Source organism: Branchiostoma belcheri, unplaced genomic scaffold (genome assembly GCF_001625305.1).
Source record: "Branchiostoma belcheri isolate BF01 breed outbred unplaced genomic scaffold, Haploidv18h27 scaffold215, whole genome shotgun sequence".
In the NCBI taxonomy this organism is placed as follows: Eukaryota; Metazoa; Chordata; class Leptocardii; order Amphioxiformes; family Branchiostomatidae; genus Branchiostoma; species Branchiostoma belcheri.
This window is the reverse complement of record NW_017803658.1, coordinates 13,311-27,594: the sequence shown is the minus strand read 5'-3', so window position 1 is coordinate 27,594 and position 14,284 is coordinate 13,311. Positions and strand designations below refer to the sequence as shown.

At 40.4% G+C, this 14,284-nt stretch overlaps 1 protein-coding gene across 3 annotated transcripts in view; it reads right to left on the bottom strand.

Moving 5' to 3' along the window:
- The window catches only part of LOC109470008 (sarcolemmal membrane-associated protein-like), a 33,347-nt gene that overhangs the window by 6,159 nt on the left and 12,904 nt on the right, over positions 1-14,284 (bottom strand). For 2 of the 3 annotated variants that reach the window (XM_019768786.1, XM_019768788.1), the window contains exons 10-22: positions 12,638-12,700; positions 11,160-11,225; positions 10,864-10,926; positions 10,552-10,728; positions 9,261-9,386; positions 8,731-8,802; positions 7,603-7,728; positions 6,248-6,310; positions 5,392-5,454; positions 5,169-5,231; positions 4,250-4,354; positions 3,262-3,331; positions 2,557-2,728 (exon numbers count right to left, since the gene is read on the bottom strand). In XM_019768786.1, coding sequence (XP_019624345.1) covers positions 2,557-2,728; positions 3,262-3,331; positions 4,250-4,354; positions 5,169-5,231; positions 5,392-5,454; positions 6,248-6,310; positions 7,603-7,728; positions 8,731-8,802; positions 9,261-9,386; positions 10,552-10,728; positions 10,864-10,926; positions 11,160-11,225; positions 12,638-12,700 — 1,229 coding nt within the window. The remainder of the gene's footprint in view (positions 1-2,556; positions 2,729-3,261; positions 3,332-4,249; positions 4,355-5,168; positions 5,232-5,391; positions 5,455-6,247; positions 6,311-7,602; positions 7,729-8,730; positions 8,803-9,260; positions 9,387-10,551; positions 10,729-10,863; positions 10,927-11,159; positions 11,226-12,637; positions 12,701-14,284) is intronic. The other variant, XM_019768789.1, reaches the window with a different exon arrangement.

Here is a 14,284-nt window from a genome sequence, read left to right as displayed (position 1 = left end):
CCAAATGTTATGTCGGAAAAGATATCCTCTGCAACAGGCAAAATTCTAATGCAACGTTGACCAAAAATCCATCGAAAACCATGAAAATACAGGGTTCTGCGCAGGCGCAGTACGTTCTGCCGACGTGCTCGTACAAATGTATGTTTGTGGTTTTCCTGCTGACCGTTCACTACGAAGTCATTCTGATGCAAAGACATGATCTGTCTTGTTTTGTATTTAGTACATGTAACATTACTATCCTTGTTTCAACTGCCAACCTAAAAGCAACCTACTCCTCCTTGCTCCCCCTACAAGTGCAATTGAGTCTCTGTGAACGTAAGATAAATTTATAGTATTTTGATACTGCTGTTTCTATGCTCAGAAACAAAGGTCGTTCCTGTCCAAGTGACAGCATGTTATCCATCTTTTGAAATGTTAGCTGTAACATGTGCATTCCATCATCATCAACAGGAACATATATTATATATATTTATAGAACATCTGTCATGTACTGCATTGAAACAAGTACATAATGACCTACAGCATTCATTATTAATAATAGCTTGCAGCTGACGGTGATGTAAAGCAAAACTAACAAAAGTAACAAGTAAAATCTGAGATTTTATACCTCTGGGCTTTTTATTGTATATTCTTATATGCTGTTTGTTATGAATAATTGATGGTGTTAAATTTTATGTGTTAGATTTAGCTGTTCAGGTTGTGTTAACACAGGTCAACATTTCATCTGCAGCTTATAACATGTACCCATGAAATTATGAAATTCTATTTAATCTCCCGCAAGGAACTCGTAATGAAACTCAGAATGACAACCATAACCGTTAAATCAGACGTTAAAACCACAAATATTTTGATCGAAAACATGGTGATGGGTTCCGAAATGTCACATACAGAAGCTTGCTGCTTATAGTACGTCAAATAGAAAAGGGTTACTTTACAGGAATATAGGCACGTATGCAAAACTTTGCATAATACTCATTTGCATACTTGTGACTCGCTACCTTTACCAGACACCGTGCCCCCGTATTGACACTTCCGGATTCGATCCACGTAAAAAAAACACCATAAATCCACAAAGAAATATATATTTTCACCAAAGGTTTTTTGAATTGTGCATATTTTCACTGAATCTGGCTATCCAGACCTGGAAAACAGCGTTTTGGTGCATATTTTTAAACAAAGAATGTATCGATACCGGACACCCCTCTGTGCGAAAGGTCATGCAAGTGGACGAGTCTTGTAATACTTTAAATACACCAAAGGTCAAATGTTGAAACCATTTTCACGCTCAAAGGGGTGTTTTGGGGCCACCAATAGGCACCATTTCCCCGCCCAAAAACACATATACAACAAAAACAAAAGAACGTGCATCATCTACAGCCCAATAGCAAAACATACACAGAGTCTCAAAAGAATCCGTCCACCCAAACGCGAGAAAACAGCTGCGAACGTGAAAATCTAAATCTCTCACAAAGCCCTTCTGCGGAAGGATGTCTCCTCTCCCGGAGGCAACAAAGATTTTGGTTGCTAAGAGAATGTAAACTGTCTTGTGATAGACATGCCTACTATTATTGGTCTGTACGCTATTTTGGATCACCCTAGCACAATTCTTTATCACAAACCTCAGTATGTTCGTGCAGCATTAAAAACACACTCACTCACTCACTCACTCACTCACTCACTCACTCACTCACTCACTCACTCACTCACTCACTATCCTGTTGAGAAAAAGTTCCTGCATTGTTCTTTGTGAAAAAGCTAAAATTAAATCCTATTTCCCATGGGTTACACATTTGGCTCCTGAGTGTTTTGAAGATAAATGATGTTCTTAATATATTGGACAACTGCTAGTGCTACATTACTGCGAATGTTTTTAAACATTTACTTTCGACCTAAGGAAAGCCAAAGAAAATGATTGGTGCAGGTACATTTACAATGCACACCTTGTCTGGTACAGGTAATTGTATACAGTATGTTCCTAGCAGCTGTGCAGGTGTGCCCTGCAGCTGAACAGGTGTGCCCTGCAGCTGTACAGGTGTGCCCTGCAGCTATACAGGTATGCCCTGCAGCTGTACAGGTGTGCACTGCAGCTGTAAAGGTGTGCCCTGTAGCTGTACAGGTGTGCCCTGCAGCTGTGCAGGTGTGCTCTGCAGCTGTGCAGGTGTGCCCTGCAGCTGTGCAGGTGTGCCCTGCAGCTGTACAGGTGTGTCCTGCAGCTGTACGGGTGTGCCCTGCAGCTGAACTGGTGTGCCCTGCAGCTGTACAGGTGTGCCCTGCAGCTGTACAGGTGTGCAGATGTGCCCTGCAGCTGTGCAGGTGTGCCCTGCAGCTGTGCAGGTGTGCCCTGCAGCTGTGCAGGTGTGCCCTGCAGCTGTGCCCTGTAGCTGTACAGGTGTGCCCTGCAGCTGTACAGGTGTGCCCTACAGCTGTACAGTTGTGCCCTGCAGCTGTACGGGTGTGTCCTGCAGCTGAACTGGTGTGCCCTGCAGCTGTACAGGTGTGCCCTGCAGCTGTACAGGTGTGCCCTGCAAAAAGAGGAGTGTTCCCAACTGTACGCACCTCCTGTCTGCTCTTATCAGCCTCTCGATGAGCCTCGTTCAGCTCCATTCTCCACTCTATAGCCTTGTTGTCTGTTTTGTCCTTCTGTGCCTGGTACTTCATCTCAAACTCACGATTTGCCGCCTCAAGTCTGTTGACTTCAGCTGTCAACTTGGTGGTCTCCTTCCTGGCTCTGTGCAGACAAGTACAAGTACAAGGTAACTGTCACAAAGTATCAAGATTACATGATGCTAAACAAGCCATCTGAACATTGCTATATGTATATTTCAGCCACTTACAAGACACCTAAAATTGCGCATTTTCAGTTCCGTAAAGACAACACCACACCAGTATAATTTCACTGTAGGGAAAAGCTGTGCCTTTCCTGGTGGTCTCCCTCAGGTGTGTTATACAACTTCCTGCAATCTCTCAAACTATGGCCAAACATGCAATACTTCAGCTGACAGTGGCTACCTTTGCAATGGAACCACCTGACCAGTTTGGGGGGGATTCGCCCACTCATCCAATGCCAATGAACACCAGACAAGTTTTACCTGCAGTGCAAGTTCTCTGCTGTCTTTAATGATGCTACTTTGAAGGACATACATGTACATGTAAGACCTGTTTTTGCCCCCAGCACTGTAAAGTTTAGGGCTGGTTTGATCGGCTGGTAGACTGTACAGCACATGCAGGTGGTTTTTCAAGCCCTGCAGATGCACTACCCACCTGTTGAGGTCCTCTTCCAGACTCTGTACCCTCTTCCTCAGGGTACCGCATTCTTCTTTGTACGACATTTCTGGATAAACATGACAGCAGGAGTTATGCTGGTTAATGAGGTCAGGAGGAGGGAAGGTGACTATGAGTTTCAAATCAAACTGTTAGTTACCACTGTCCAAAAACACAATGACGGTATTAAAGATTCACCTTACATGTAACTTAATCTTAATTAAACATTTCTGATTTGCTGTTTTTCTGATGTTACTATACTGTCATATCTGCAGACACTGGCTCAGGAACGCCCCCCCCCCCCCCAGGTCCCTATTAACAGCAGTCTGAAGACAGGCAATGAAAACTGTGACACAAGGCAGTCAATGGGCATACAGTGGGCAATAGATAGTCTGTTGGAAGATTTAGATTTTCAACTTTGCATATCTCATTGAGGAAAGGCAAAAGATGCAAGAAAAGACAGATACCCTGTTAGGCACTGGCTCCTCAGTCGAGTTCTGCATAAGTAATGTAGGTTATGTACAATCATGTTTAAAGTAAAACTCTTGTTCCAACACAAAAAATTCTCTCACCTAGAGCTTTTGACCAGTCACTCTGGTCTTCCTTAGTAGACTGACCCAGTGAAGCTTGTTGTCACGTGGCTTCTTTGAAGTGTGACTTCAACACTGGGTCAAAGCTATCTGGTAGACGATGTCGACCCCCGTCGCGGTTCAATGTAGGGTGATGGGCCCTGATGTATATGGCTTCCTTCACCCCTCTTTTAAGAAATAGTCTTGTTCAGTGTCTAAAATCCTTACAGTTACACTTCAAAGAAACCACGTGACAAGCTTCACTGGGTCAGTCTACTGAGGAAGACCAGAGTGACTGGTCGAAAGCTCTACATGACGTAGGTGAGAGAATTTTTTGTGTTGGAACAAGAGTTTTAACTTTCAACATGTAACTACCAACACAGATGAACTTTCATGATAGGTAATGTACATGTTTGTACCTTTGTTTTTGCCACCTTGCTCACTGTTCTTCCTGACTCTGTTGTCCTTATTGTCCTGTGTGACCTTTAACCTCTCCAGCTCACACTGACACTCCTGCAGTTGTCCTGCACACACATGACAAATCAACACTTCAATCACAACATTTACCTACATGCTCATATATTCTTAAGGCCACAGCAAGTAATTTTTATGGATGACATCAGCGCGTGCATGAATTTTCGCCTGATTTTGAAAAAAAAAAAAGAAATTTTGTTGCCTTCTGACAGTGGTCAACATGCCAAAAATGGGCTAAGATGTCTGCTGCCATGCCGGAATCTGGATGGCAGATAACTATAAAGAGAGGAGACAAGAAAATACTGTGATTTAATGTTTTGTTTCTTTACTTTGATGCAGTGATATGTGATGTTGGCTGTGTATATGTGATGTTCCCACTGAATGAAAACCATCTGTACAATGATTGAGTCAAATTCTTAAAATGTAGGAACCTTGTTTTTTTTCGGCCCGCCTTGTTTTTTTTTTTGCCCGCTCGCATTAGATTTAGAGTATGTGGAGGATGTCATCCAGAAAATTTACTTGCTGTGGCCTAACATACATGTAGGTCTTATTTTCAACTATGTTCAATAGTTGTTGCCATACATTGTACCATGTGCAATTGTCATGCAATAAAATTCTTCTATGTTGATGAAGGTTAGACATCCATGTAAATAATACATTAATATACAAAATAAGTATATATATTCAAAAACTGGATAAAGCTTTAAGACTCTAACAAAGATACACATTTTGCAGCCTCTGCTGTCTTTTATCATAGATCAATGTCTGATGCATTGCTGACATGCTTTCTCTACTATCATCATTCCACCCTTACATTATTGCCCCAGTCTGAATCTGTACAACACAGGGGTGTGTCTGTCTTACCTCTCAGTTTCTCCGCTTCATTCTGGCTTTCCTTACTACTTTGTTGCGCTCTTACAAGTTGCTCTGTGAAGTCACATAAAAAAAACAACAAATCAATAACAGTTACTGCTTTTGCTTTCTGCACGTGACATAAAGTGTAGCAAGACATCAAAATCAAACAAGAACTTTCTTGTGAAAACGGACCCAGAACTACTAAAAGACAGACCAGTCACATGTTTCTTACCTTTTAGGTTTTTTGCTTCTTGGTGATTTTCCTTGGAAGCCCTCTCTTCTTCTATCAGGCGATCTAGTGTTTAAGGGATACATGGCACATGTCAAATCACTGACTTAAGACAGTGACTTACATGTAGATATCATTTTTTTAAAACTCTCTCAATAGATACATATTTTGCAATATAGATGAAAACCGTCTAAGATATTGTGATTATATACATGAAATATTGCATTGCAATGTATTATAGTGTAAAAAACCCTGCAGATTATAATTAAACTTTGTATCACTAATATATTAGGGATTATAAATAAACAAACAACATAAAAAGAGATGATGGGGCAAAATTTGTTCTTTCTGACATTTGGACAACCTTTGCAGTTTTATTTTAGTTTTTGTCCCTTTGTAGTCTTCCTGTACCACCACTATGTCTTTCGTTTGTCTGAAAGTATGTTATATCAGACGTTAAGGTTGAGAGAGAGAATTATCCTAAGTTGTCATGAGAACAATCAGTATGTTAGAAGGCAAAGGTTAGATTCTGCATTGTACAGATTCTGAAGTTTGCAACAACAACCAAAAATAAACTTACACATTTACAAACATCTCAGGCAAGGCTGCACTCAATTTTAGCAATGTGTACAGTATCACAAAACTCAAACTTTTTCCCAAGTGTACTGATCCATTTTGTAACACCCTTACATGTGTACATGTACATGTACATGACTGTACCGTGGACTCTTCTCAAAACTAGACATGTTCAGCTTGAACATGGCAGGAATAGACCACACCATTTTTGTTAGAAGAGTGGCAAGATTAGATGGAAGTGTTTGTAAGAAGGTTTAAGGAACACCGCAGCCCAAGAACTGACCTCTCAGAGCAAGAATCTGTTGCTTGACATCATGTGCAGTACCTTCAGCCTTGTTAAGCTGGTCTGTTGTTTGCAAAGGAAAAAAAAAGAGACAGAAGAAAAAAGTACTGAGAGTGCACTTATAATAAACATGGTGATGCTAATGTGGCATTTACACATGAACTAAGATCACATTGATTGAACGATTGAATTTCTTGGTTCTTGCATTTTTGCTATTTTCAGGAAATTTGAAACTGATGAAGTGAGTGGGGCAGGTGAGTAAACGGGAGACATGATAAAAAGAAACAGACATCCTGGAATTGACCCAAATGCTGCAAGACCCACAATGTCAACATTCCAATTTTGAAAAGAACATAATACTGAGAAATGGAAATTCCAATAAAGGAACTTTCTTTGTAGGCACCAGGATATTTAGCATTTTGGGGTTTTGATTAAAATTCATTTCCTGAATGGTACATGAAGCAGGCAAATCCAAGAACCATGAAATCAAACTGGTGGGGTTTAAAGTAAGGCTACATGTGTACATTTGTACTATGCATGTATTCTTACAGAGATGGGAAATAGTTACTATATAGGTTTGCTAATAAAGGAAGGTATAAAAAGAAAGATTTTTGCAACATACACATCGGGAAACAACACACCAGCTTTCACCAGCACACACCTTTCTCCTGATTTGAACACCATATCATTAAAAAATCCTTCTTCCTGGGGACTCATTTTGCAAGGTAAAAATGATGTGGTCATTATTGACTTGACTAATTGCAACTCAAGTTGAATGCAGTCATGTTAGATGAGCAGGAAAACTTCCCATGTGACAAGGTGCCAGCTGCACTGCCTGGTTCCCTGGCTGGTTTAGGTGCTACTCTGATTACATGTAGGTCCAGGTGAAACAAGAGGTGAATAGTAAAGTCTACCCTGACTCCAGGGACACCAGCCAAACGACCCACACATACATGTGTGTACGTGTATTAGACAATTCAAGTTGGCTGTGCTTGAACACAGACTGTTACCCTGGCAATAACCTTCATATAAAGTATACCACCTGACGTTGCCAACAGGCTGAGACACTTTTTGAATTTTGTAAGGTTAAATTGTGCGTAATTTAATTGGGAATTTACAGTGGTTGATTTAGAAATAAAAGACGAGCATCTTTCCTACCAATTATACGACATTCAGGGAAATAAAAAATGAACATTCCTGAAAATACAATGTAAAGTAGCATCTGTCAGACAGGTATATTTGGCAAAAAGAAATTACTCAAAAGGCAGAAAAACAAAAGAGCTACAGAATTGTTCCATGTCTGTACATAATTTTGTTCGTTGTACAGAAGCCCAGAATGGGCGACCAAACTGTACCTTGTAGTTCAAAACAATGGTTGGAGCGCTCCCTAGCGATAGACTGGGTCTCCTGCAGCTGTTCTCTCAGCTGGCGGATCTCCTCCAGACGTTGTCGGGTGTCGCCCTGAGCTGCAACCAACTCCCCTGCAGGAGAACATTTATTCATATTAAAACATATTAAGGCCACACCAATTCAATTTCTTGGTTAACGGATTTTTAAAGAAAAATAATGGAGCGGGAGGGCGAAAAAAATAAAAACAGGCCTACACATCCTATTATGGCCCAAAATGGTACGATAGAAGCCATGAAGTCAACACACTAGGCTGGTTCAAAATCTAAACAATGAATTTTAAACTTTTAATGATACCACTGCATTGAAAGATAGAATAACTGTAACAACTAGGTAGAAAAGGACTGTTTTCATCTGTTCAGGGCAAAATATGAGCATTTTGCAGTTGATTCTGAATTTTTATTTTTATTTGCAATTGCAAATCAGAAAAAAATGAAGCGGGCGAATCCGTTAACCAAGATATCAAATTGGTGTGGCCTAAGACAACAAGAACACATTGACTGGTGACTTAAGATATCAATCCAGAGACCAGACTGTTGGTTTGAACCACTCACACCAGAAAGGCCCGCCTGGTCTTTTCAACACAATGTACAATGTCAGTGGAGTGGGATCTTTGTTCTTGAGGTGTGACTCTCCTCAAAAATGGGACCTCCAGCTTCATGTCCTATCTGAAAAGGTGTCCCTAGCAGGCCTTGAAATTAACTTTTTTTACTATTATCCCAGAATTGTCCCAAAAAAAGATTTCAATGGTCAAGAAACTGAGGATGGACTGTCCCAGCCTGCTTTTTAGGAAATAAGTTTATGACAACAATAAGAAAATAACAACAACTGAATTTGTACAACTTGAAGTCCACTTTATTAGTAAATGTCCATCATTTTTCCCAGACTGTAGGGAAATACATGATAGTATCATGGTGCGGCACCATCTTTGAGGCCCCCCTCCCTGACATTTGGAATCCCTGATAGGTGAAATTAAAAAAAAAAATTGTACAGAAAAAAGGGAATGCCAACCTGCCAACCCTAATTTTATTGTGACTAAAATAGGAAACACAACATTTTTCCGTGGCCTAACATACCTCTAAGTTCCTCCAGCTCGGATTTGTCTTCAAAGTTGATGTCATCAAGATTTCCATTTTGTGTGGCCTTTTCTGTGTTAGGGACAGGCGAGAGGTACAGAGGGCTGGGTTAGAGTTAGGATGAGCTGGGCTGGGGTATCATAACGAAAGCAACCTGACTTGTAGCTGTACAATTTCTTCACTGCAGACTATGTGTGATATCGCATTCTTCAGCATATATTGAGTACAAGTCTTTTAAGATTTGCAACCAAACGGCAACTGGCTGACTACAATCCTTTCCTTTAACTAAGGATACTTGGGCATACATTGTACAAACACATACAAAGGACATCTAAAGGCATTCAAAATATTATTCTTAATATGGACAATCATGATGTTCAGAAGATTGTAATTGGCTCATTCTCATTGAAGTGTACAAAAAGGGTAACAAATGTTACAACATTGCACATTTTGTACACTCCACACATGTACATGTACACTCCATACATGTACATGTACACTCCACACATGTACATGTACGCTCGGCATACCTTCAGTTTGCAGCCCAGAATTAGAAGCTTCCTCTGTGCCTGGCCTTAACCTGGCTTCCAGTTCTGCTGATTTGGCCAGTCTGTCTTCTGCTCTTTTTAATGTTTCTTTTGTTTCAAGGAGCTCTTCTGTAATGTAATAGCAAAGGTCAGAAATTACTTAATAATTCTTCATCATTATCATACCTGTAGCTTGAAAGTTCATTTTGGTATAAGTCAGTCTGAAACTGTAACTTCCAACACAAAAAGTTAGACTAACCAAATTTTCTACTGTTGAACTTGACAAGGAATAAGTAACCCACTGCTTCTGTGATGCCAGTAGGTAGTCAGTAGAGTTGGTGGGTATGTTCACATGTGTGTTCACAACAATCTCAACCCAAACAAGTTCACATTTGAGAAGAAAGAGAACAGGTTATTTTCTTTGGATGCCTTAACAACAGTAGAACAGGATGGGTTCCTACATATATGTGTGAAAATATGCCGTAAACCAAAACATACCAACCAATACCACTCAGACCATCCTGACCAGAAACTCTGACAGATTCATATCCTTTTCAATACAGCATAAATAAGAATGAAAATCTGAGATTTTATACCTCCGGGCTTTTTATTGTATATTTTTATATGTTGTTTGTTATGTATATAGTTGATGGTGTTGAATTTCATGTGTTACTGTGTTAGATTTAGCGTTCCTTGTTGTGTTAACAATTGTTGCGCGCCGCAGGACTAGGGTTTCAAACAAAGAATTTATCGAGACCGGACACCCCTCTGTGTGAGGGGTCATATACGTGGACCAGACCAAGAATATTTTAAACACGCCAAAGGTCAACGGTCGCGACCATTTTCACGCTCAAAGGGGTGTTCTGGTGCCACCAACAGGCACAATTTTCATGCCCGAAAACACATACATGTATACAATAAAAACAAAAGAACGTGCATCATCTACAGCCCAATAGCAAAACATATACCGAGTCCAAAAAAAATCCATCCACCCAAACGCGAGAAACAGCTGCGAACATGAAAATCTAAATCTCTCACAAAACCCTTCCATGGAACTGACCCTCAAAACAAAGAGGAGAAGAAGAAACCCATCACACAGACTCGAGAAAGTGTGGGTTCCCCACATGGGCAACAGACAAGGCTAAAACCTGCACATCACCCTAACTCTCATCACTAAAGCACCAAGGACACGGAGGTTCAGTGGTCCTGCCTAGTTGTCCCAGCCTAAATTTTAGTGGTCAGTGGCCATCGGACCACCTTAAATTTTGAGCCCTGACTAAAGTAGAAAACTCACCTCTCAATCTTTGCACCTGTTCAGCTGTGCACCTGCTATCCAGCTGCATGTCTTCAGTCTGTGCACAGGTGGCACTGTCGTGAACATGATTATTGAGCTCTGTACCCATTGCCTCCTTCTGAACCAGGTCCTTCCTCAACCACTGCAGGTTCTGACGTTCAGACTGGGACAACTTGTCTAGTGGGGGGGGGGGGCAAATTCAACAATTTTACAATTTTGAGAGAAAAGGGAAACTAACTAATAGTTCCTTCCTTGCTGGGAAAGCAAATGATTTTTTCAAAGTATTTCTAAGAAGTGCACATCCATTCTTACCTTTCAGCTGTTTAATGATCTCGTTTTTTGCTTCATTCTGAAGTTTAGATTCCTCTAGTTGCCCTGTGAATGACAAGACAGGAAGGTTACTATTTTTTTGTAAGTGACCCCAGAACCTGCATGACCCTCTAACCTGACAACCCCCCTCCCACCTCGCATAAATATACATGTTGTACAATCCCTACTGGACCAGAAAAGCAAAAATAACTTCTAGGTTGATAATACACAGTGCAGGTATATGCATGTACCTGTACATTGAAAAAAACGAGAGCTCCCATAACATATCAGACACTCACTTCTGATTTCGGTAAGTGCTGACTCCACTAGTTCTTCTGCTCTGTCTTCAAAACTGGACAGCTTTTCTGCAGGTGCAATGATCTTTATGTCAGAAATGTTACAGATGGGAACTAGAGTAACTGGGACCCACATCTTCCCTACCTGTCTGGTAAAATCATATCACATTTGTAAATTAGCATAATCTTCACTTAACTAAAGTCATATGCTGACCTACATGTACATGTAACTGTGCAATAAACAAAACTATTGTTTACAACAAAGTATTTTCTACTTAAGTAACAGAAACATTTTGGGAACAAGACTTTGCAGACGGAGGGGTGCCATGGACCAGATCCTGTCCTGAGTGTTTGGGCACACAGGTAGGCGTCCGTGTATGTGTGTGTGTGTGTGTCTGTCTGTAAACACGATAACTTGAGAAGGCTTAAATGGATTGACTTCATATTTGGTAGGTGGGTGGTTCTTGATGAGACCTCGAAATGATTAGATTTTGGGCCCCCTAGCGGCTTCTAATGGTACTGCAGCTGAACTTCCGGTTTTGATATCTCATGATCTGGACGTGCTAGGGTCATGAAATTTGGATGGTAGGTAGGCCTTGTGCTCGGGAAGAAGTAACGTAGGTTTGGGCCCCCTAGCAGCTTGCTCAGGAACTGCAGGGACATTTCTTTGAAACTATTCAAAACAGGATAACTAAAGAACCGGTGGACGGATCTTCATGATTTTTGGTATGTAGATAGCTTATGTGACGCTTGATATAATTATGTGACAATTATGCAAATCTGGATGTAATTTGCATAATTAATGAGGAAATTTGATAAATCAGCTGCATTACATTATAGGACTATTCAATCTGGTGGCATGTAATTGAGAACGAGAGAAACACAGGCAGATATTAATTATGTAAATAAACACTTAATTTGCATAATTAATGAGAAAATGTTATAATTCCATAATGGTTACTGCCTAGAATTTCATACTTTGGGTATTTAAAAGTTAAGTGAAGCTGAACATCATTAAACATAACTTATTCAAATAAGGACCTCATTTGCATAATTTATGAGGAAATGATAGAATGGCTTTCTTTGTTAAGATAAGGCTGTCTTTTGATGGAGAATATGATCAACTGATATAATTCATGCAAATTAGGATGCTATTTGCATAATCAGGAGGAATCATCTTTGTCAGTCATAAAGATTAACATCATTTGGCGAAGGTATGAGATCGTGGGACTCTAGTTTTATGTACGCAAAAATTTAAATGATTTCCAGTCTTACAAGTTGGTGATCATGCATAAAACAGTATCAGCATTCAGAATTGTTATTTCAAAGCCTGCATGACTCAAAGGCAGTTCACAATGCAGGTCTCCAGTGCACTTTTGATGTGTCAAACTGTGCTGTAGGGCACAGTCATATACAATGCTTCATTCTGACACTGCACATGTACTTTTCTAAACACTAACTGATAGCAGCTCTTTTCTTACCTTCTAAGTCAGCAACTTGTTGGGCACTAGTGTTGGCGTCTTCCTGGGCTCTGTCTAGCTGACCTGTACGAAGGAGAACGAGCACTGCTACATTTTGTTTGTAATGACCAAATTTTGTTCTTGGATGTAAAATTTATCTCTCTTGTGCTCTCATCCTGTATTATACAAACCCATTTCAAATTATATTTTTAACATCACAAAGAAACGACTCACGAGAAGAAGCCGAACTTCTCTATTAGAGTAGCTTTAGAGCTGTTTGTACTACAAACATGTATATTACCCATTTCATCTGTACTTAGCCCGATAGGGCATGAATGTACATGTACAATAAAGGTTATTATTATTATAATGTAGCCACAGGAACACACTGACAGGCAGACACCAGTGTTTCCGCCAGAGGGCCGTCCACCCGTCATATGACGGCCTGGTGTCGTTTTGGACGGCCTGAACTCGGACAGAGGCCGTCCTCTTAAAAAATCTCGAGACTCGGAAAAATCAGAGAAATTGACAGTCTTTGTTTTGTTGCTGTAGACGAGAACGCCGTCCAAGGCAAGAAAGACACACGTTGTTTGTTTTGCTATTGTTATCATGCTGACGAACAATTGATGTCGGCGCCTTTCGCATACGTTAATCTCATTAAAACCCGTTTTTCAAGTCTCCATCCGGTAAAATGTATCCACAAACATTTTTCCTCGAACAGAATCATTTCGGATGTGAAAATTCTCCTTTGGGAGTTACGTTTTCGTTTTTGATGGTCTTGTAGCGGGCGGGTTGCATGAAAATCCACGCCGCAGTTCGCTATCCACGCCGCGGTTCGCTAACACTTCCGGCTTGCTTGAATATGCGAAAGGCACCACAAATCGGCATATGGATGCATACATTTTCCCAAAAATTCTTCATAATGAATTTCTTTAATGGAATGTTACTAATTAGCGGTAGAAACACCGTAGAAAGTAACGTAGTGTAACTCTCTTCGCCAACAAACAAATTCTACAGCTATGCCGGCAAAAATGGCTCTATCCAATCAGAGCGCAGGTCATATGAGGTCAACCAATCAGAGCGTAGAGTTTACGCTGCTACTTACATATTAATGACAAAATGGCGAGGTTAAGAATGTGTGCTGCAAGTTTATTTTTCCGGCGATTTTCTGACTTTTAACGCCGATTTTTCGCACGCTACGATCACGCTACCATTTGACACTGTACTGGAGACAACAGATGAGTGATCATTTTACAATCAAGGAGCATTTTTGTTGAATGAAACAGGAATGAAAGCTACGATACAGCCAATTATTTTTCAAAATTTGTCTCGTGTATGAGAGATAAGATGACGTTTCTTTACATGTTTTGATGTATTTTTGGCTTGATATTAACGAGTAATTCGTAGCGGAAATATACGGAAGAAGTACGAGTTCGAACGAAGCAAGGCTCTTCACTATTAAAAATCCGGCTAACGCGGGCGCTACCGGAGGTTATGATGCCGATGTTTGGAGTTTTGCAGCAGAGTTTTGCAACTATAATTTCCTGACGATACGTTTGCCATCTGTAACAGTGTTTTTATGTCAATACAAAAAAAATGTGGAATGCTTGTGGACAGTTTCAACTTGTAAACAAGTGTAAACAAATGCCCCGCCCCCTCAGTTAATTT